Source organism: Camarhynchus parvulus, chromosome 3 (assembly GCF_901933205.1).
Source record: "Camarhynchus parvulus chromosome 3, STF_HiC, whole genome shotgun sequence".
Classification (NCBI taxonomy): Eukaryota; Metazoa; Chordata; class Aves; order Passeriformes; family Thraupidae; genus Camarhynchus; species Camarhynchus parvulus.
In genome coordinates, this window is record NC_044573.1 from 69,344,370 (window position 1) to 69,367,240 (window position 22,871).

General features: G+C 41.5%; 1 protein-coding gene across 2 annotated transcripts in view; it reads right to left on the reverse strand.

The window, feature by feature from the left end:
- PTCHD4 (patched domain containing 4) overlaps positions 1–22,871 on the reverse strand; it is an 81,652-nt gene that overhangs the window by 40,133 nt on the left and 18,648 nt on the right. For both annotated transcript variants that reach the window (XM_030945914.1, XM_030945913.1), the window contains exon 2: positions 15,966–16,446. In XM_030945914.1, the coding sequence (XP_030801774.1) occupies positions 15,966–16,446 (481 nt within the window). The remainder of the gene's footprint in view (positions 1–15,965; positions 16,447–22,871) is intronic.

Consider the following 22,871-nt stretch of genomic DNA (forward strand, 5'->3'; position numbering starts at 1 on the left):
ATGGCAGGTTTTCACCCCTCAAGGCCCAAAAATGAAAGTGCAGATGAAAGGCACAGCCAGGCTCATTTTACCAACTAGATCATCTCAAGAGCAAAGAGGAAATTTCAAAAGATGTAAGAAAGAGAGTCAGGAAGTTGAGAGCCAAGTGCCTTCTGGCCAGTCAGGTCCTTCAGTGCTCCTCAATGGTCCTACTCCCACTTCTCACATGAAACTGAGTTTTCCCAGACCCTGGGAGCTGGTGTGGGCAGGCACCACAAACCAACCCCTGGGTGAGCAAGCAGCACATATCCCAGGATTGCTGGGATGGGGCTGGAAGCAAATTCTCCTTCCAGCCTTACTAACTGCTAGGATCCTCTGCTGCTCCACGCAGATAAGCTGAGGCCTTAGTTGTCACTTGGAAGATTATTGTGTTTGACTATTAAAAGAACAGTGTTTGCAAATAGGAAGAGGCAACAAGGAGACTGTGGATTATGGTTTGACAATGTCACCTCGTGGGGGGATTACCGATGCAGGCAGCAGGCATCTGGCACAGAGGGATTTACAGCGACGCTGCCTGTAAGAACAAGTGGGGGAACACTGTTATCCTGAATTCCTTAGGAACCAAAGAAGAGATCTGCAGAATGGTTTGAGGAGGCTTGTGGGCACATGCCATACACTTGATGCAAATAGGAATCAAATGCTGTAACTGAAAACAGAGAAAAAAGAAAGACCACAGTTTCATTCTGAAGAGCCAAGGGCATTTAAGGTTGTGGGAAGAAAGGATAAAAGAAGAATATTTGATGAACTACATTGATCAGGGGAAGCCTGGAGGACAGAAGGAAAAAATAAAGAGTGGAAAAAAGGTATGACTAGAGGAATCTGTGGAAGGAGGAAAATAATATGACTATATCTCTAGGAGGTGATCAGCAGCAAGTAAAATTGTCATAACAGGGGTAAAAAGTAAAAACAAAAAAGCAATATCACTGCTTTATTTCTATTTCCCTTTATAATTGCCCCCTGCTGCTAGTAGTTCTAAAGATAGACTGCACTACGAAGCAGTTTCTGATTTCCAGAAAGTACTAGGTTCCCAAATGGTTTGGATATTGACTTAATCTGTTATCCTGTAAATCCAGTACCCAGCATTGATCTGAGGAATGCAAGCTACCAAAGAAAGCCATAAAGGGAGAGCTGTGATGAGAGAAAACTTTCAGCAGCCTATTCCTGCCCTGTGTTAGAATCTGAGCCTCTGTATACAGGCTCTAATCTGTTGTGAAATCCAGGTTGTGATGATCATAGAACCAGCAAGTGTGTTAAGAAGGAAGTGCTACAATTCCTATGAAGAAGAGTTTGAATTTGAACTCTTACTGAGACTTATTCCTTCACTGTGTTTCATAAATCCAAAATACTCAGCCTTCTCAGGTACCATACCAGTGTGAAGGGAATGTTGTGACCAGTTTCACTGAATCACTGCCAGTTTGTGCTGGAAAGACATTAAAAGGATGTCAAAGAACTGAAGATGTAAAGAGCTAATCCTGCTGCTGACCCTAAGAGATAAAGTGCAGCAATTACTAACCACAAAAACCAGCTTTCATGTCTGGGAAAAAGCAAATATTATGGTATTAAGGAGCAATATCATTAGCAAGGTACCAGTTCAGGGAAGTAGCTGAAATTAATCTCTGTGTTGAGAGGCAACACATGGTTTATTAGACACATGAGCACTCACCAGCTCTCTGTTGGGACAGCCACAAGGTAGAAACACTGGAAGGGTTTATGGAAGAGCAAAGGTTTAAGATCAGTGTGTAGCATGAAAACAGAAACCAATAGAAGAGATGCAGCATGCCTTCATTAGAGAAAATCCTTGTGATGCAACCTCTCATGAAGTCCTACTGTTGTATTAGTTCAGGCAAAATGTGATCAAAAGCCAGAGAGCATATGAACAATAACAGCTTTCCAGTATTTTCTACACATGTTGAATTCCTATGAGCAGAAAATATGTAGGCCTGGAAGAGTTTGTTGTGTGAGTCACAGCTGGTCCGAAGAGCCTACAAGCTAGAAATTTCTGAGAACAAATGAAGCAAAACACCAAGACATTTTTGTATATCGAGTGGCCAGATGATCTTGTGCACGTATCAAAACTTTCTAAGAAGAAAGGTTTTGGAAGTTATTTTGGATTTTGGTGGTAATGTGACAGTCTTACAAAATACCATAAAGTAACAGAGTGGTTTTTATTACCAGTCTTGCAGAATAATGGATACGTAACAGAGATATGAGCATAAGAATATTCTGAGAGAATATTTGTAGGAGTCTGGTGACTAAAGACAATTATCCAAAGTTCCCTAAAGGCAGGCATAAAATGGGAATAGTGTGATAAAGTTGAGAAGCTGAAAATTTAGGTTGAGCATTAGCAAATCTGATTTGTTACACAGACAGAAGACAAAGTTTATGTTCTTCTGTAGCAGAAACTTCATGCATTTTGAGCCTAGGGAAAACTGTTTCCATCACATGCCAAATCACTGCAACAATTAATTTCTGCATCAAAATCACAGTTCTGAGGTCTAACCTGCACACTACAAAATGAAGCCTTCATCTTCATTCTTTTTAATCATAGGGTCCATCAAGCCCTGAAGAACTGGCCCAGTGATGAATTGTTTCCCGTGTGAAAGAATTGTGTCTTTAATCTCGTATCAAGGAGTTTTCCTGCAGATTCCAGATATGGGGTGTGCTGTTATGCCATCTTCACCTGCCCTGCACAGTTGTTGAGTGCTACGTGAACATCCCTTTCCTCCCAGTGGACTCCAGCTTTCCAGTCTGGTTTGAAATGTTCACTAGGAACCATAGCAGTCCCTATGGACACAACCAGGGCTCCCTGGAGGAACTGAATCAGCATTTTACTTCCTCACCCCCACCCTAGAGCATATCCCTGTAACCCTATAGGTTAGGACTTTAACCCCTTGCCATTGGTCCAAATCTCAATCCTCCTAAAACCTATAAAAGGGGCACATTTTAGCCCACTTGTTGGAACGAGTGCAGATCGGACTCTTCGCATCAATAAAGACATCTCTGTGGAACCTCCGTCGCCTCTTCCCTCTCTCTTGTCCCCTGTGCCTCTCGGCCTGGGCTAATTGCACCAAGCAGGCACCTGAAATCCTGAGCTGAATATCACTAAGAGCTGACAATCACTTATGCTTGCTGGCAATAGCCCTGAGGCCACGCCGAGCTACGCCGGGCACTCGGGCGTTCTGTTCTCCAGAGAACAGGGCTCCTGAGGCTAGTGGAGGCCACACAGAGGCCTTATTAATAAGGAACAGCTCAGCAGTGCCACAGAGATGCTGCATATGTAATAGACATCTGCATTTTATTGGGTGAGTCCCCCTAATACGCCAACCAACATCTTCCTGAAGTCGTTCTGCTCACTGATGTCACCTTCCCATTCTTTCCTAACAGACTTTTCCCATTCCTTCCTCCTGTGTTAACAGCAGCAGCACATTGGGAATTCATATTCATTGCATTATCTACTGTGATCTCACTGTTTTTTGTTCTGGGGTTGCAATTGCTCATCTTGCAAATGTGAATACAGTCTTTGTTTCTAGATGCGTAATCCAGCACTTAACTGTGATGGAGCACATGTTGACAAAATGAGCTGCTTAACGATGTGCTTGGGCTGCGTTTTCATTATTTTTTATCTGCCAAACCTTGCATTATCCAAGAAGTTTACTACTATTGATTTCTTTTCCATTCCAGAACATGGAGAAAGATGTTGAATACCACAGAATATTTTTTCCCAGTTATTTATGTCTTTCCAGCAGGAAGAGTGTGCATTTACGATTGAATATTTCATTATTATATTTAATATAAGCTACAATGATTTAATGTAGTACAAATACTTGCATGTATCAAAATGTTGTGCAAGAGTGAGTCAAATTGTCATTATTTAAATAGACTATACCAGCATGGTTTCTCTTCTCCTGTAATCATGGAGATGAATTTTTAAAAATCAGGTTTATCTAATAGGATGTATTTTCCATAATATCATGCACATTTAAAAATCATTTTATGGCATAAAAGGCACTGATTTTTTTTGAGATAGATGCTTGATTTGTGGTGTTAAAACATCTGTTACCAACATATTTTACATCAGGTTTTTTGACAATAAAATTGTTGGAATTTTTGTTCTTAAACATTTTATCTAACAAAATGTGGGGGTTTTTTTCCTTTGTGTTTACAATTTAAAAAGTGAAAGGAATTACTGGATATTTCCCTTTATTTATTTCCTAGCACTCTGATATTTTTTTTGCCATTTTTTCTCTGTTTTTTTTTAGCTCAGAGAAAAAGTAAAATGAGGTTTTAGATTGGAAAGTAAATAATTTGAAAATTATGAAAACTAGAAAGTTATCACTTTTTTTTCCCTCAGGAAATAAAAGGTTTCCTGCTCATGAACTACTGACATAATTCTTCACCATTTCTTTTCAATTGAATTTTTGAGAAATAACTGTCTAATTTTGCTGGAACTTGGTGATATTTTAATTGAAAACTTTTTGTTACTTGAATTAGTTCAGAGGAGATGGTGGAAAAAGCTCATGGAAAAGCTGGAAGGCACCTTTTTTGAGGAGCACCTGAGGCTGAGGACTTGCCTATAAGAGCACTGTACTCCATTTGCCTGTTTAAGCTAATAGGGGAACAGTTCACTGTGGAGGGAAAAGTGAAAGAATCTGATCTGCAGGTTAACATCAGTCTCTATTTTTCAACAATTTCCATAATGCTTTCACTTTTCCTTACTTGTCTCAGGTAAAATAATCCCCTCTGGGAATTAAAAACCTTGCAATGTGCTCCAGGAAAAGACAATGAAATTGATATTTGTGTCACTGATTGAAGAAATTAAAAGTATGTTAATCTTTCCAAATGAACTTTGAGCGAAGTCCATGGAGACTTTCTCAATAGCTAAAATATAAGATTTCCGAAGGAATGCATTATTTGCTGTGCATTTGGCAATACAGTGGCAGGTCCTAGGGAAGTGGAATGCAAACTAGACAGGGTCAGGTAGAGGACATCACAAAAGACAAGAAAAGGTCTCCTGGATCACTGACAATGTTCTAGAAATTTTAGAGCTGACAAGTGTCTTTTTCAGCCTGTGAACAAAACTCCCAAGTGGTTATCAATTTCATTGCTGTAAAACTGAACCACATATACAGTTTTTATTTTTAAAAAATATTAAATAAATTGATAGGCATTTTTGCCTTGTTTTGCCCAGTTTATGCATTTGGTCTTGTTTGTCCATCCTTGACTACCAATTACTTTAACACCTTCTGACCAATTTTAAAATCATCATAAATTTCTACAACTTTTTTTTTTAATAGTCCATAAAGGGATTCTATTACTTTCCCTTCAGGGAAAGAATCAGCGTATTAGAGGTCAAAATCCACGTAAGAGAGATCTTTCGAAACTTGCTTCACTAACTGTGTTGTCTGACTCCAAATAACCTAAGAAACTGTTAGAACATCTCCATCTATGATTATTAAAGCCTGCCCTGCTTCAATATCCTACCAAGGTTATTCATTTAAACTGCATGATAAAGTTCTTGCTGTTTCTCAGCTCTGATGGGAGAGACATTGAAAGTCCAAATAAAGGAAAACAAAAGGCACTGAGCGGCTCAGAGAGGAACTTTGACAAGGGCATGTAGCGACAGGACAAGGACGAATGGCTTTAAACTTGAACAGGGTGGGGTTAGCTTAGATGGTAGAAAGAAATTCTTCCTTGTGAGGGTGGTGAGGGCCTGGAACAGGTTGCCCAGAGAAGCTGGGGATGCCCCATCCCTGCAAGTGTTAAGGCTTGGTTGGACAGGGCTTGAAGCAGCCTGGTCTAGTGGAAGGTATCCCTAGCCATGGCAGAGCAATTTGAACTGGATAATGCTTAAGATTCCTTCCTATCCAAGCCATTCTCTGATTCTATGATTCTACTTTTGCAGTAGAAGATGAGGTGAGCCCAGAAGTTACCCCTCCAAAAAATGGCATCTTGAAATTGACTGTGAGTGTGATGGGAGGGATATTTGCACTGGTGAGTTGTTTTCCAAAATACTCAGCTTTTATACAGCTCTAACACGGCACTTTCTGGTAATTCTTTCAGCAGAGCAGCCAGCATCTCTCCTTTGGAGCCTCCTCTTTCAGCTGCTCCCATAAGATCAGGCTTTATATAGGTTTGGGTTTTGCTCTTTGCATTTTCCTTTTCCAGGGATATCTACTCTAAGCACAAACAGGCTTTTTGTTCCCAAGTCTCCCAGCCTAGTTGTAGAAGGTTTAAATTGCATTAGCAGAGAGCTTTGTGTTAAACAGTTTCCAGTTATGGTAGAAGGACAGAAGGTTCCATTGCCCTGCACTCAGTATGCAGAGCACCTCCCCATCCTCAGCTTCTTGCAATGCTATGTCTTCCTTCCCTGCAGGATAATAACTTCTTAAGAGTAACGGCAAAAATATCTGCTAGAAACTTAAGGAAATACAGAATTTTTCACCCTCTAGGTCATCACCAGGTGCTTTAATCAGCCACTAGGTCCCCCTCTAAAAACAATGCAAGTGCTCCCTCTAGTTTGTGCCTGTGGTTTCTGAGTGTCTGCAAAGTTTGGAAAATGCTGTAATACTGAATGGTTTCATGGCAATGCTAGCACAATAGTTTTCTTTAAAAGCAGGATATCAACAGCAATGGAGTTCAGAACACCAGGAAAAGCTATGATATTTAACAATTCCAGGACAAAATTGCATTTGAATATAGATTGGGATATGTGTGTAGGACAGGTCTAAGTGTCATATCAGGCTGTAGGGGAATGCTTTTCTTCCTTGGACTTTACAAATATAGAGTATGAGCAAAAAATTTCCTAGTGCTGAAATGCCAGGGATGACTGCAGGAAAATGCAAGGACAACATGCTGAGGCACAGTTACGTGTTCTCAGGGAACTCAGAATGATTTTTAGAGACTGCTGAGCCACATAATGTGGCCACTGCATTCACCAGTGAAATTCAGGCACATCTGGGTAAAACCCAGCATCTGCTTCCCAGGGCAGCACCTGCACAGTGCTTGGAGCCAGTCAGAGCCACCAGCTCTGCATCTGACCTGCACAGCAGCGGGGATCAGAGGAAAAGACAAATGCAATTATACTCACTGAAAACCAGCCAAGACAGTGAGGACAGTGTGCTCACTCTTGCAGAACAAATACTGAAGACCATTTTTAGTGATCCACAGCTGCAAAGGCCTGAGGTTTTCACCCTGTTCAGCCCTGTGCCTGCATCTTCAGCTGCTGCAGCTCTCCCTGCCACTTTGGGCATCCAAAATAACATCTCCTTCCTCATCTCACCATCAGATGAGTGTGGATGGAACATGACCTGTTTGTACACATCCAGCAGGACTAACACATGGAAAGTCAGCTGTTACACCTGGGAATACCTTTCCCTGAAGGCCAGGAACACAGGCACATGATGGTGGCATGAGTAACATGGGCTGCTGCTTCATTTGTTACAGCCCATGGAGCAGTGAGCCTTGAGCCAGTGTGGGTCCTGCATGCTGGATGTGACTGCAGGCAGTTATCCCATCAGAGAGGAGAAGTCACTTCATGGGAAGGAAATGGAGTGAAAAAGAATGAGGAATGGAAGGATAAAACTGAATTATTAAAAGCTCAACTAGCTAGTGGCTGCACAAAGGACATATAAATGATACAATACTGAGTAAAGTCTTTTTAGTTCGTTTGGTATTTGCAATAGACTCCTTAAGCCTTTGATTCTATGCAAAGTTTTTAACATTGCAGATGAATATAGCAGATAAATATTGATTTAGAACATTTGGCAAGTGGTCTATTGAATATCCTTTTTCAAACTCTTCAGGGGAAAATCATCAGGCTAAAAGAAGCAGCTATGGGAAAATTTCTTACAAGTGAAATTTCTTTGTACCAATTTTTGAACCAGGTTTTTAGCATGGTCATTAATTTTTATGCGTCTTCCTCATGGTTATGGTTTAATGTTGCAATATTATTCAAAATAATGAAGCTGTTTTAGCTAGCTGTGTAAAAAATCCAATCTTCATTCCAACCTTCAATTCATGCTGAATTTTGAGCTACAACCATATCTCACAACAGTGAATTCCAGGGATGATTTGCACACTGAATGTGTTACAGGAGAAAAACAAATACATTTGCTGGCTTTAGTTTTTGCTCAAAACCCAGAGGCACAATTTTGGATTTCCCTACAGAGGATCACGGTATTTAAGGCAAGCAGACAGCCTGCTTGATGGAGCCGAGAACATTCACTCTGTCCTGCCTTGAGTAACAAAGCCCACCTTTCCTTCCCAGATCAAAAGAAGCAGCAGAGCAGGCTGAATATTTCCGCTACACACCAAAGAACACAGGACACATCCTCAGCCTACCCCACATCTGTTCTTTCCTGCAAATCCACCGCTCTCCTGCAGAGACCAGAAGACATCATCAATCTTCCTGCGTGTATGGAGTTCACATGAAAGTGTGAACTAATATTAAAATATCTGTGAGAAAAAGATCTGGCAGGAAGTTGTATCCAAATTGAAATAAGCACAGCCCTACAGATGAACTATCATAAAGGTATTTGCATATACATAGTTACTGTGAAAAATTACACTCCACAGTTGAGCCAGACAGACCCTGGAGTTTATAGGTGCAAACTGCAGCAGTGGAAATCTTAAGAAATACCTTTATAAATGTATAAAGGTATTTTTGAGCCCTGGAACAAGCTGTTGAGGCAGGCTATAGAATTGCTATTGGTGCTATTTGAAGCTGGATTTGTCAGTGTTCTATTAAGGATGATATACATGGAGCTAAATAGTTTTTGCCATGAGGCAGCTCCTTTCCAGCCCAAATTAGCCAAAGGTAAATGTGATGTGCATTGATACATACTAAGCACGAGGAATGAAACTCCTGCTTTAATGAGATCAACACACAGAAAATGTGCAACCAATAAGGAACCTTAAATAACACAGTCACAAGAATGAGCATTGCCATGAAAAGGTAGAAAAATGAAAGCAAGAACTGTTCAGACAAATGTGTGAAGCATCTGAAGAGGAAATATATTTTTCTATCAGAACTGGTGTATTGATTGAGTAGTAATCATATATTTGAAGTGCAAAAGCAAATAACTCTTTTCAGCCTTTGACTTTTTTAGCTTAAGTCATGGTCTCTTCTTTTATCAATTGACTTTTTACAAAGGATTTTAGAAATGCTTGCAGCAAATTAGAAGCAGTTCAAATGACAGCTACCAGCCTGTTAGCTGCAGGTGGAGAGCTGAGGAAGATGTTTTAATAATATTAACAACAATAACAACATTTTTTGGAGACTTCTCTTGAGTTCCAGCTAGAGACAGAAGAAGCTAGACTTTACCTGTCTTTTCTCAAGCACCAAACACAGAAAATGTATTTTGTATTTGCTCTGTCATTACAGATCTGGCAGTGATGGTCTGTGCTTGGGCTGTGGTCCACAGGTGAATGCTTCAACCTGTGCTGAGCCTCAGAAGCACGACCTGCAGCCCTGCAGCCCCAGCATCCCTGGAGGATGACATTTGTGTTGATAAGAGACCTTCTGAAGAGTCTCTACAGGAAAAGAAGGGCTAGAATTCCATCTCTAAGGGATTCAAGGCAGTCTGTGCATATCTGCTGTATCCACGTGTCTATGTCTTAAAACTTATGTATATCACAGAATCACGGAATCATGAAATCACAGAGTCAATTAGGTTGGAAAAGACCTCTGAGATTATTGGGTCCAGCCTGTGGCTCAACACCACCATGATGAGTAGACCTGAGTGCCTCGTCCAGTTATTCCTTAAACATCTCCAGGATGGTGACTTTACCACCTTCTTGTCCAGCCTGTTCCAATGTTTCAACACCCTTTCTGTGAAGAAATTTATTCTTGTGTCCAAACCAAATGTCCAATCTAAATGAGATCAACACACAGAAAAAGTGCATCCAATAAAGAACCTTAAATAACCCAGTCTAGGAATGAGCCTATTTTACCACCCCAAAACCATAAAGCCTCAGGTGCTAAAGCCTAAGAAGTCACTCTTTTTCAGAGATGGATAAAACCTTCCAGAGATTAACACAGCTCGTCCCAAACATCTACTAAGCAATTTTCCAAATAGCTCTGGGCTTTCCTATTTCTCTTTATTGCCTGCAAAGTAAATTGAGATTAAGGGGGGAACATTTGGGTCACTTGGATTGGGTGCTACAAACCCTGATGCTGGGACTGAGGCTGGCTGGGCTGCTTTGTGCATCCTTTCTGCTGGCTGTGAGAAGGCCCAAAGGACTGGCTCAGAAACAATCTCCCCTCATGTGTTTGAGGAAAGGACAGTCCCAGTCCAGTTGCCCCTCCCTAACCATCACCACTTCAGGACATAGTTGCAGGACAAGGCATGGTGAAAGTGCAGCAGATTATCCCAGAAAGGCTTTAGTCTTCTACTCAAATTCCAGGAAAGATGAAATTTCTTTGATGAAATTTCTTTCCCATAGAAATGAAAAAATCTCACCTACTGCAACAGGAAATATACCATGTTATGGGGAAATCAACTTTACAAATATAGAAATATGGCAAATTTCTAAACCCATTCATATTAATTATTTGTGTTAGATGCTCATCCAAATAAGTAATCTTAAACATTTTTAAATCTTGCAATTTCTTTTAACTGTGGTTTTTTGTCTTGGTTTTTTTTTTTTTTTTTTTTTTTTTCTTTTTTTTTTTTTTTTTTTTTTTTTTGTTATTTCCATTTTTCTCTGTAAAAATCAGAACAAGAAATTTTATAATTAAGGACAAGGTACTTCCAAGCCCTTAAAGATCTGGTGAATGAGTGGAGACGTGAACTGCTGTTACATCTAAACAGCAGATCCACTGAATTTCTAAGGAATGGAGGGGTGGGTCCTATTAATGTCAGGAGGTCTCTTTTCTCTAAAGGGTTGTTCTTTTGCTCCTCATCCAGAGAGGAGGTGATGGTGCAACATGAGATTCATATGGGATTTACTATACTGCTGCATCAAAATGACAAACACATAGTCTGAGTCACTCTTGAAATGTTTCTGTCACATTTGTAATCAGAAAGTCCATTGCTTGAAGCAAAGGTTAGAATACTGTGATAACTCATGTTCAGGTAAACTAGTGACAGCCTGTAGTTTGGCTCTCACATTTGTCTTCTGAGGTTTGAAAAAAATAATTTGTCATCTGAACTAGGACTTTTTTTTGCAATTTTCCGTGACTCTGCTGCTAATATTATACTGTGCCATCTCAAATTTACTGAAAGATGATCACCAGTCATTATTTCAACAACTGCCATCTGAAAGACGTTAGATGGCTTCTATCTGAAATGCTAATAACCGCCTGGAGTCTTGTCTGCTATTGCCTTGATTCCTCCTTCCATTTTAACAACTCTGGGGAAGGAATAATGGGAAATTTTAACAGAATTCTGCACTGAAAGTACAATCACTGCCATCCATCTTGAGCTCATAAAAGAGGCATGGGGCTACTGCTGGATATAGGCAGCCTATTGGTTCTTAAAGCTTTTGTATCTCTTTACTACATCTCTACCAGCAGTGTGGTTACTGGCAGGAGTGGCAGCAATACTGCAATGTGTGGTAGGGCACTCGGTGAGATTAATGTTCTCTAAAGTGTCACCCACAATCAGCTGTTCCCACAAATATCTTATGGACTCCATTGTCTGGCCTTACAAATGACAGGAAATATTTCTCACATCCACTGTGAACTCAGACTTCTAGAAACACGCACACTTTACAGTACAAAAAGCATAATTACACTATAATTATATTGTAGGTGGTTTTTTTATCATAAGATTTCCACTAATCTATATAATGAAGTACTTCATGGACTGGCCAAAAATAATTGCAATGTAAAATGATGTAATTGGTACACCTGTATTTAAAAATACACAGTCAGGACCTCAGCAGAGTTAAATCATTATCTCCCTGATGATATCAGTCTGGTTCCTGTGCATTAAAAAGCAGATCATGGGAGCAATAATATCTCAATTATGTAGTTAACCTTCTGGTTATATTAATTAGTGATGATTCGGCATGGGAAACCATAATTATGTCACGTACATAACACCCCTTTGAAATTGCATATGAATCTAAACACAAAAGGCAGATATGAACATCTAACCAGGGCTAGAACAAATCTGAAACCTAATTATATGACCCTCTATTTGTGTTTGAAACACAGCCAGTCATGACAGCTCTGCTGATGTTAAGTTTGCAGAAGAAACGGCAAGTTTTATCTGTCCCAGAAGAGAAATACAAAGTAGAACAGTCTCATATTCTGATTTCACATGCAGGTTATTAAATTCTGACTAAAAAAAGACAAATAAAACATTTAGGCCCAACTCAGTTAATAAACAAGGAAGCTCTGAATCTAAAGAAGCACTTTTGCATTAACTCACAACATTTATCCATTTACCTGCGGTATGAACAGCTAAAAATCAGTCTCCCTTTCTCCTGTTTGCAGGAGATCCTGGCAGCCAGAGAATTATTTGCAGGAGAACTTCCCGAAGATTTTCTCCTGAATGACTGCACAAATACAATGAGAGACACTGTACTGAGAAAACTTCCAAGGCTGTCTGAGGAAACTGTGGTTGGGAAGAGGGGGTCAGAGAAAACAGGCTTTTCCACCACTGTCCTCATGTCTAATTTAAGACTGAAATTTTTCACCTTCAAGGATAAAGAAAAGCCAATCTGAGCTAACACTCTTCCCCCAGTAGAGCAGAGATGTGCTTTATCCCAGCAGACCATTCCCTCACAGCAGGACTACAGTAAATAATTATGGTGGAGGTCACTCAGTCTAAATTCAGGAAAATATTAAACATTCCACTTTTCTATAGGCTTCTGTCACCTAATGAAACCTACAGAAGCTCTGCACTGCAAGAGGAATTGTGGATCTAAACACCCAGGCTTATTCAGACAGCAGCATCCTGCCACCCTTGAGGGAAAAGGACAAGCCCAGAATATCACAAAATTTCCATTAAAATTAATCCTTTGAAAAGTGAATGCTAGAAGAAACTGCATATTTTTGACCAAACAAATGTGCTTCAAATGGATGGTTTGCAAATGTCAGGTTGAAGTGTTCCAAAGTTGGGAGCTGCCAGAATTAATGCTGCCTGTGTACTCTGCATTGTACTTGCAGGGTCTTTGTCGCTGTTATTGCCTGGTTTTATTTTTTTTAATCTAAGTAACTTGACTTTGAAAGTTTGACTTGCAAATCTGGCATTTGCAGTTCAGGGAAACCCCACCTTGCACACCTTTTGTTCTATATTCACTCAATTACTATTTGATGTGCTGTTTGCTTTCTGCAGTGCCAGCAGCAAGGGACACTGGTACAGCGTGGGCCAGGCTGAGTTATTGACCCACAGAATCAACAGTCTTGGGGTCTGCACTGTTTCTGCTTTGGGCTGTCAGATCAGTCCATGACAGCCAGTACAGCAGAAAACCCTGCCCAGTAAGGGTCCAGGTAAGTGAGGCTCTGAGTGTATTCTGGGCAGAGCAAGGTCTCATTAGGTGACAGTGTCCCTTAAGGGACTAAAGGCACATGGTACTTTGCAGATTGTAACCCAGTTAGACTTAGGTAAGACATTCTGCCTGTCTTTTCCTCCACTAAACTGTAAAAGTGTTGTCTAATATTTATAACCAGCAGTTCCCAAGCATTGCAAGCTGTTCTGTAATGATATTTTCAATTCAGTCTGAGACTCCTGAATGAAATTTCTGAAGAAGTTACATAAATGCTTTCTTTTTCAACCTGAATTGCATTCACTATAATATTATAGAAACAATCCTTGCAAACATCTCACTTCAAGAAAGGTTGTTTTTTCTTTTCCTTTTGCTCTTGGCAGTGGCTGTGACAAGAATGACAGAGCAAAACACAACAGAAAGTTATAAATGTTACTTCTCCTAAGACAGCAAACAAAGTCTGGACTACTGAGGTGAGAAACTGAGGCACTCTGCTTTCAGACACTCTGACCTGTTTCTCACCCTGGGGCTGCAGAGAAGGTTTAAATTGAGGAGCTCCCTTGGGAGTGACAAGTCTGGGACCTGTCAAGCAAAGAGAATGTGCTACCCATCTTTCCAACCATTTAAAAAGAGACACTGACAGAGGAATGCACAATTTGGGAAGGTGCTTTTCATCACTTCAGGGTTTTTTCACCTTTACTTCAACTTACTGCACAAGCAAGGCAGTGCCTTTTGGTTCCTCCTTTGTTATGCACCTCCTGATACATCAAGGAAAATGTTGCCAAAATCTGATAAGCATGAGCCCCCTTCACTTCATCCCTTTCTCCATTCTTTGTTTCCTAAACCCACCTCCCTGGCACAGGTCAGGATCCATCCGTCACAACCTGGCACATTCTCTGCTGGCTTTCTTCCCTTTCCCCATCTCAGCACTTTCTTTTCATCAACTCCTCTGGCACCACAGAGCCATGCACAACATCTGAAGAGCTGGCACAGGGCAGTCCATGTCAGGGGCCATTGCCACAGTGCAGATGACTGAATTAGAGGCTTTGGCACAGTCTTGTTTATCACTATTAATGAGGCTGAACCAAAGGTGCAATTCCTTGGGGTCTTTTGCCTCACTCCTCTCTTTCCCTTCTGGAATCTTGACCAATCCCTCCATTCCACTCCTTCCCACCTCAAGTAGCTGCTCCAGAGATTCTGAGAGCAGGACTGAAGAGGCCACAGCTCTGCCCTTTTGTTTAGTGACATAGATGCATTATTAGGGGCTAGATTAAATAGGAGGTTGGGGTTGAGGATGCATACACCCATGCAAGTTTTCTTAGGGGAAGATAAGAAAATATGGTCTTTTGGGAGACTGAGGTTTTAAGGAAAGTATAAGACCCTTTTTCAAACCTTGACTCTGGCTTGTGACTTTGCATATTTAGTTGACTCAGCATAACACAGTACTTGGTTTGAGGACTAGAAGCATGAACAGCACTTAAGAAATTAGCTGTAAGAATGCAGAGCTCTGGCCACAGGGAAGATTCTCTGCCATCTGAAAGCGAGCATGAAAATGTTTAGTTCTCGGCTGCCACCACTGAAATTTTGCCCAGAGTCATCACTGGGGTTCAGACTCATTGTATGGCAAAAGTCTGACAAACTTGGGCGTGAGGGCACCAAACAATGCTGCCTCCATAGCTGAGCTGGGCACCTTTCCCTCTGCCTTTCCAATGCAACTTCCCAGCAAACTCATCAACTACATAGATGCACTGGAAGTGCTTGGAACCAAACAGTACCAGACAGCAATTAATTAAAAACAACTCTTCTGCCTAAAGAGCTGGGTATTACATTTGTTCTTCTTCTACACCTTCCCCATCTGGGTGCAATGCAGAGGAAATCTGTGCCGCTGATCTGGGATTTCACAAACCAAGGGATTATGTGCCACAGATCCTGACAGGCCCCTGTACTCACAGCCTGGCAAACACCACAACTGTAATCTCCTCTCTGAGATAAAGTCCATCAATCTTATTCTTACACCAACCTCTCCCACTCTGCCCTTCAGGCAGAGCTCGAAGAAAAGCCCTTCTTGGGAAGGATGTTAAAATCTGCCCTTCCTTGGTACCCTCCTGTTTAACTTACTCTTTTGGCTGGCCTCCCATCAAAGTTGGGTCAACACATATCCATTTTGTCTGCTGAGCTGACTAGTTTTCAATAACAATTTCTCCTTCATTCTGTAACAGAGATCAATAGAACTGCCCCTCTCTCATGTTGGCTGAGATTCCAGGAATGTAATTTGCTTTTTATTGTTGCTACTGCTTTGTTTTGTTTCCATTTTTCTTTTTTTTTTTTTTTTTTTTTTTTCTTTTTGGCAAGGCACAGATCAATTTAGAAAGATGAAAATGACTTAGACTTTCACTCAAAGTAAAATCTGCACTTTATAATCCAGGATGTAATTTACAATTCTGTCATTAAACTCTGTTAATCCTATTATTATGAAGATAAATAATTACCCATAGCGAAGAAAGGGATTCCCAACAGAGTAGAATTATATTTTCCATCAGTAATGAAAAATATCCCTGCCGCAGTGACACTGGAAATACAGATAGTGAGCACTCCCAGGAGTCCCAGGAAAGGTTTGCTACGCAGGCAGTCCTTCATGGAGCTCGAGAGGGTAGCAGTCAGGAGAATCAGCATCAGGCTCACCAAAATCTTGCCCCTGGCCAAGAGACTGGTCTGGTGGAAGTCCTTCCAGAGGCTAAAGGATGCTAGTGAGTAGAGCTGCAGATCCTGGTGATCCAGCTGCATCTTGTGCATCAGTTTACAGAATTCGCTCTCCCACTTCTCCCCAATGAGGTCCTGGGTGACAGAGCCATACGTTTGGAGGTAGTAAGTGATTTGGATGGCTCTGGCTGATTTGACTCTCTGGTCCTTGCTGTTTGGCACTTCCATTACCCCTCCAAGCTGGTGGCCAATGAAACTGCTCCTTCCATCCTGGGAGAGAAAGCAGAAAAGATGAGCATGTGATTATTGTGTTTGTGACGTGGTGCAGAGATAAACTCTGTCTCCTCTCACAGACATGCCAAGAGCTCTGCTCAGACACCACTGCACTCAACAGGAGCCTTGCCATTCACCTCACTGGGCTTTGGGATCTGTCCCTGCTCCCTGCCACAACTCTGTCTTACTCATTAGAGGCTCATTTGCATTTCTGTGCTGCAGTTCAGTGACTGCTCAAATATTCATTGCAGTGTCAAGGATTCCCAGATACCCAGGACCAAAATGTTGCATGCAAGCTCCTCACCCCACAGGAGAGGATAAGCTTCCACATTTAACTGCTGGACAATGACAAATCTCCAATTACTACAAAAAGTTTGAGATGAAGAATAATTTCTGGACGATTTGTGATTTCTTGACACTTCAGAAATGATTTTTAGAAGTTGGAAATGTACAGAAAATGAATCCGGATTCCTCAGGATACAGACATCCACAAAGTTTAATAGCTATTCTTTCTCCAGAAGATATAACTAAAATTAGACTTTTTGAGTTGTTAATTTTAGATTTCATGGATTTATATCAGTGGCACAGAGAAAATAATCTACCTTAAACCTAAATTTAACCAGGATTTGTTTTTTTATACATTTCAAGAGTATAAACCTTACTCTGGTCTCACTTATTTTAGTAAATGCTAGAACATATAAAACTCCATGACAATCAGTAAAGGACACATCAAGTCCACTCAGCCTCTGCCTGTTAACCAGACCAGGCATTGCTTTTCTGTAAAGTTATCTGGCTCCATTTAAATATTTGGTTTGGGTTTTTTTTTCTTTTATTGTTGGAAGGATTTAATAAGAAAAGTCCTGTAAGAAAGGTCCTCTCTCTGTAGCCACTGGTTGCAGGATAATTGTATGTGCCCCTTCCAAGACAAGGGAATCCTGTGTTGGTTTAGAAGACCAAATCCAGTTGCAAACTGAGGAATAAGACTCAATGATAAAATTGTCCCGGCACAAGTAATCTCTTTTATCAAAAATTTTAAATCCAGAGATTGTGTTTTGTACACCAAATAATATTTTGCTTTCTCCCTAGCATAAATTATGTTTTCAAATTTATTCCTCTTGTATTTAATAAAAACATAAAATGATCAAGGCATTGATGCCTAAACTACCTTGCAGCAGTGTTATCTCATATGAGATAACATCCTTTGCCTAGGCATACTACTGGAATGAGCTGAAAGCTTGAATTTGGGAGAGGCTCTGCCCTCCACATGCACATATAGAAGCAGTCATCTGCAAAAGGCCAGAACCATTTGGGGGAGACACTTTAACATGTATTTCATCCAGCATTACCCATTTCTAGAAGCACCTGTGCTGCATGCAGGTCATTATCTGAAATTGCCAGACCTGCTCATAGCAATGATCCCCATCCTAAGGAAAAATCAGTGAAATGAGGTTTTATAAAATTTAGATGTCTTCCAGCATGTTGACTCATAGAGCAAAAAAATATCAGAAATTGGGAGACTATTTAAAATGTTTTATGTACTCACCTTGCCTTCAATCAGGTATGTAAAGGAGGTAATCCTCCCACTGAGTAATTTCTCCCTATGCCTACTTTCATGGCAGGAGCTCACACTGTTCCCAGCTTTGCCTGCCAGAGCCCAGGGAAAGTGACAAAGTGCTTTTCAGAAGTTCATTTTTTCCCCTATTCCCAGTTGTTATTCCCACCAAAAGAGTGGCTTCTGGCAAGGGTATCCTGGCACGAGCTGACACAAAAGGTGAACTGCAGTCCAGTGCCAGCTTCCCAAATCACCTGGAGCCTCATTGCAAATGTCACATAAGCAGAGACAGCTATCACAGAGGGACAGCTGCTGCTGTTCAGACTCCAAAAAATCCTCATCCCCAGCATTTAATGCTTGAATCCTGTTTGGATTTTTTATTTCTACTCTCTCTAAGGAGAGGTCACATCTAACACTCAAACGCTCACAAAAAGTGCATTTCCAAGCTGGTAATTAAGTCTTGAGCAATGCAGTCCTGGCTCACATTGGATGCAACTTTGCAGTTAAAAATCCCCACTTGGCACTGCTTTGAAATTTTGGAGAGAAATTTCCCATTTCCTCAGTGTCTGGGCAGAGCTGACATTCAGAGGCTTGCGGGAGCTGCAGGATTCTGTAGCAGCACAGCTCCCAGCCCAGGCAGAGCACTGTAATTCAGATTTCATTGATTCACTATGCAGCAGGTACGGCAAGGTTATGGGAAACTTTGTGATGACCATCTGCCTTCCCCTGCGAAGGGTGCAGCGAGTGATGGCCACATTTCAAAGGAGGCAGCAGAGCAGGCACAAATAAGTCATGTTCTGCCGTATCTCCTGTGAAACAGCAGATAACAGCTATTTTTTACACTGATGTACCATAGGGCACCCAGCTTGTATGTCAGCAAAACAGAGTAAGCTCTCAGATGGAATCGGGGAAATCACAGGCACCGAATGGCTGTGAGGATATTTTGTCTGTTCCCTCCTTCCTGGAGGCAGACTGTTTCCTATCTAAGCAAGGGTTTTGCCTTTGCTGCAGTTAAACATGAATGTGACACCACAGCACTTGGGAAAATGGGGCTTTTCTCTGACACAGCTCTTGGAGAATAACAGAATCATAGAACAGCTTGGTCTGGAAGGGACCTTAAAAATAATCTCTTTCCAAGTCCCCTGCCATGGGTAGGGACACCTTCCACTAGCCTAGATTGCTACAGACCCTGTCCAACCTGTCCTTGAGCAGGTCCAGGGTTGGGGCAGCCACAACTTCTCTGCAGTGGTTACAATTTTAGCGAGGAAAGCAGAAGAAATATGGGGGACAACAGCATTTTGTTCACCCCATTTTATGGATGACAACTGATGTGTAGGAAAATGGAGATCCAGGGCTGCTAACATGAATTTCAGCACCTCCCAGAGTCCAAGACAAGGACCTACCTGTTCTTGGAGTCTCATGGGAGCTTCAGAGGAGTTATTCACTGCCCCAAGTTCTCTGTTGTCCTCCAGGACCAACAGAGTGAAAGAACAAGGCATGAAGGGCTAAATTCCTGAACTAAGCCTGGGCCTGGGAAACAAAATGTGCCCACAATGACTTGTGTAAGTGATGCCTGAAGAGCCAGGCAGGTTTTGAATAAGACTCCACATAGTTCTTCATTAAAAAAGGTGCTTTCTGCTAATTAGTGCCTCCTTCCTGGCATATGCCTACATGCTGCTATTTTTAAATTCATAACATATTTTGATGTTTCAGACTACAGACCCCTCACGCTTTTACTTACATCTGCTGCTACTCTTTGATACTATATACAGAAAAACAGACCCCCAAAATAAGTAATAATAATAATTATTGGTCATACATTATTTTATATCCACGTATCTACAACAGAAGATGCTAATTGATTTTAGCAAGGTCACTTGCATGGTTGGAACCTTGTTTCAAATTCCCAGGCTGTGTATATGTCCTTCTCTTTTTCAAATTTTTAAAAATATCTAATGAAGTCTTAACAGTGTCTGTTCTTCCAGATTCTCATGGCAGGTAGTTCTCTCCAGACCTGAGCATTTTTAAAGATGCAATGAAATATAGATCACCTGCTGGGGCATGTGATATTTCATCTAAAACAGGGGGCAAGCAAAGTTCTTTGCTTCAATGGACATTATTAAATTGTTTTTTGTGTTCTCCCTCCTCTTTTTCTAGTTGCCTCAAAGCCATTGGATATATTTAGGCTCTGAAAGGGAGAAAAATGGGAACTAAGATGACAGGCATGAACAGCTTCACCTTCCTTCCCCCAGCACGATGGACTTTGCCACCTGTGTCGATGCAGACCTGACCTTGCTTGTGGTTGAAAATCCAAACTCCTTGTTTTTTCAGCAGCAAGATTCACTAATTGTGAATGAATGGGTACAGAATAAACCCCTACTACGTTTTAGGCTGGAAACTTATCTGTAAATGATGCTTGGACTCTTAATTTCCTAAAAGATATGTAAGTGGCATGGGAAGTTTGACTTACTCCAGAGCTGAGGGCCTCTCAGGTTAAAGGAAACCAGCTGCTCCTACTGAGCTAAATATCTTCTGCTAGTGATAATAGCAGTAGGCACAGATCCTCTCAGCATGCAGCCCAGAGGGACACTAGAAATACTCCCTCAGTACTAAAATTACCTGTGGCCTTTCTTTTTTTGTTTCCTTAATATTTTCAGTGCAGCTGCTGCAGGCCCAGCTCCTGCTGGGGGTTCTGTGTGGTCACTGCAGCACCAGCCCTTGGCAGGGCCTTGCCCTGCTGGGGGTTTTCTTTATCCAAAATCACTCTAAGTCAGGAAGAAAGGGGCTGTAGTCAGTGCAGAGAATGGCAGGGAGGGTCAGCTGTGGGTTTTGGCACTGAGGGATGGGGATTAGTGGTGGGCCTGGCAGTCGCAACTCAATGGCTGGACTTGGTGATCTTAGAGGTCTTTTTGAATATAAATTATTCCATCATTCGTCTCTGCTCCGAATGGCATCAGCCTCCTCTGGCTTTCCTCTCACAGGAAAAAGGGAGGGTTTGAGCTATTTTTGAGAGGACATGGCTTCTACCTCCTTAGCACCTTGCTCTGCAGAGGTTGGGCTGGTGAGGATTTTAAAACCCTTTTCAGACGCCTGGCAACGAGGAAAGGAGCCCTTGCTCCCTACTGCTTGATCACTCTCATTCAAGTACGCCTACAGGACCTTAGCCAGCAAACTTATCTCTATTTTTATTTTTGGTTAACTGTTTCCTTTCATCAGCTGGAGTGATAGATCATTATCAAGCTACATTATAGAAATGCTAGGATAAAGCATGCCATCCTGCTTGCATGCTATTTTATCTTAAAAGCTTTAAGTGTTCGACAGAGGGCAACCAGGAATGTCTGCTGAAATACATTGTGTGATAAACATCCTAATGAAATCAATGCAGTTGTTTCTCCCTCTGATAAGGACATTCCTACTCTACTGTAGGTCACAGAAAGTCTTATGCTAAAAACCACAGAAGTCAAGATGAAGCAAATTGCTTTTCAGCCAGCTGCCAGTTTTCAAGGTAAAAAAAGTAATAAAAAAATTAAATCCCCTTTCATTTAGGGTTTAACATATTGGGCTGCTCATGCTCCTTTCAGCCTCACTGTAAAACTTCGGAGGAAGATTTTTTTTCTCTTCAATCAGACGGATTTTTCTGTCCCTGTCCTTAGTACAGTTATGAATGGAGTCCTTGTACCAGCCGATCCCTGTTACACAGCCACCCATTACCAAAAATTCTTGCAGCATTCCTTCCCAGAGCAAAGCACATAATGCTGATTCATGTCAGCATTTTCCCACATGTTTTTATATAGCAGTTTTCCTGCCCTTGCAGCTGTGTAGGTGCTCCTGCACTGTTTGCTGTGCAGCTGTTCTGTAGGGATGAAGGATGGAGGGAACATCCAGAGCAGGTGAACACTGAGGGCAGCACATTTGAGGTAGAGCTGCACCTTGTCTGGCTGGGAACAGGGACAGAGCCATGGCCTAGGGATCTGTTCACACACCAAAAATGAATTGTATGAAAGTGGCCATGAGAAGTTATCCAGGAAATAATTGTCTAACTCTCTGCTGCAATAAAGAAGAATTAATTTATTTCTGGCTACCCAGCAATGATGAAGCTCAGCTCACCAGATGGCCAAGAAAATTTGGTTTATAGTCATTGTGAAGAGTCAGGCAGATCTAAAGGATGATCTGCTCCATCCTGGGGTACAGGTCAGAAGCAGATTTGTTCTCCGCAGCTGCCTGTCTCTCTCCCCTTATAGCAGAGGCATAAGATTACTTGAGACTTGACCCCAGATTTTATTATGCTAAAAATTGCCTGACCTGCCTTGTCATTCCTGGCTCACACCAGCCCCTTCACAGACGTGCCCTGCTGGTTAACAAACCCACAGACCTTCAGCCACTTCCAAGGGAAATCATGGGTTTCTAGGGTGATTTTTAAGTGAAAGAGAGAAGTACACAGAGCACCCAAAAGGGATCTAGAAACATCTGACACCTCTTTCTAATGACTCTGGGGCTGTACCCCTACCCTTAACAGCTTTTCGTTTCTAGTTTTTGATAAAAGAAGCAAGAACAGATGAAAATTGTTCCAAGAGACATATATTGTAGTATTAATAGCAGAGAATAAGAGAAATGTCCCTAGAAGTAAATCAAATTCATAAGGGTGCAATAGCAAAGTGTGACTGCTGTTAGAGAGCTTTTCTCTTTGGAGGAGCTTCTGGCAGTGCACAGGCTGTTTCTGAATGGTGCTCCTCACTTTGTACCTTCAGTGTCACCCTGTCAGGTTTTCTGAGAATTACAGTGTGGTCAGGTTTGGAAGCGACCCTTGAAGGTCACCTGGTCCAACCCCCTGCAAAGAGCAGGAACATCACCTAGATCAGGTTGCTCAGCC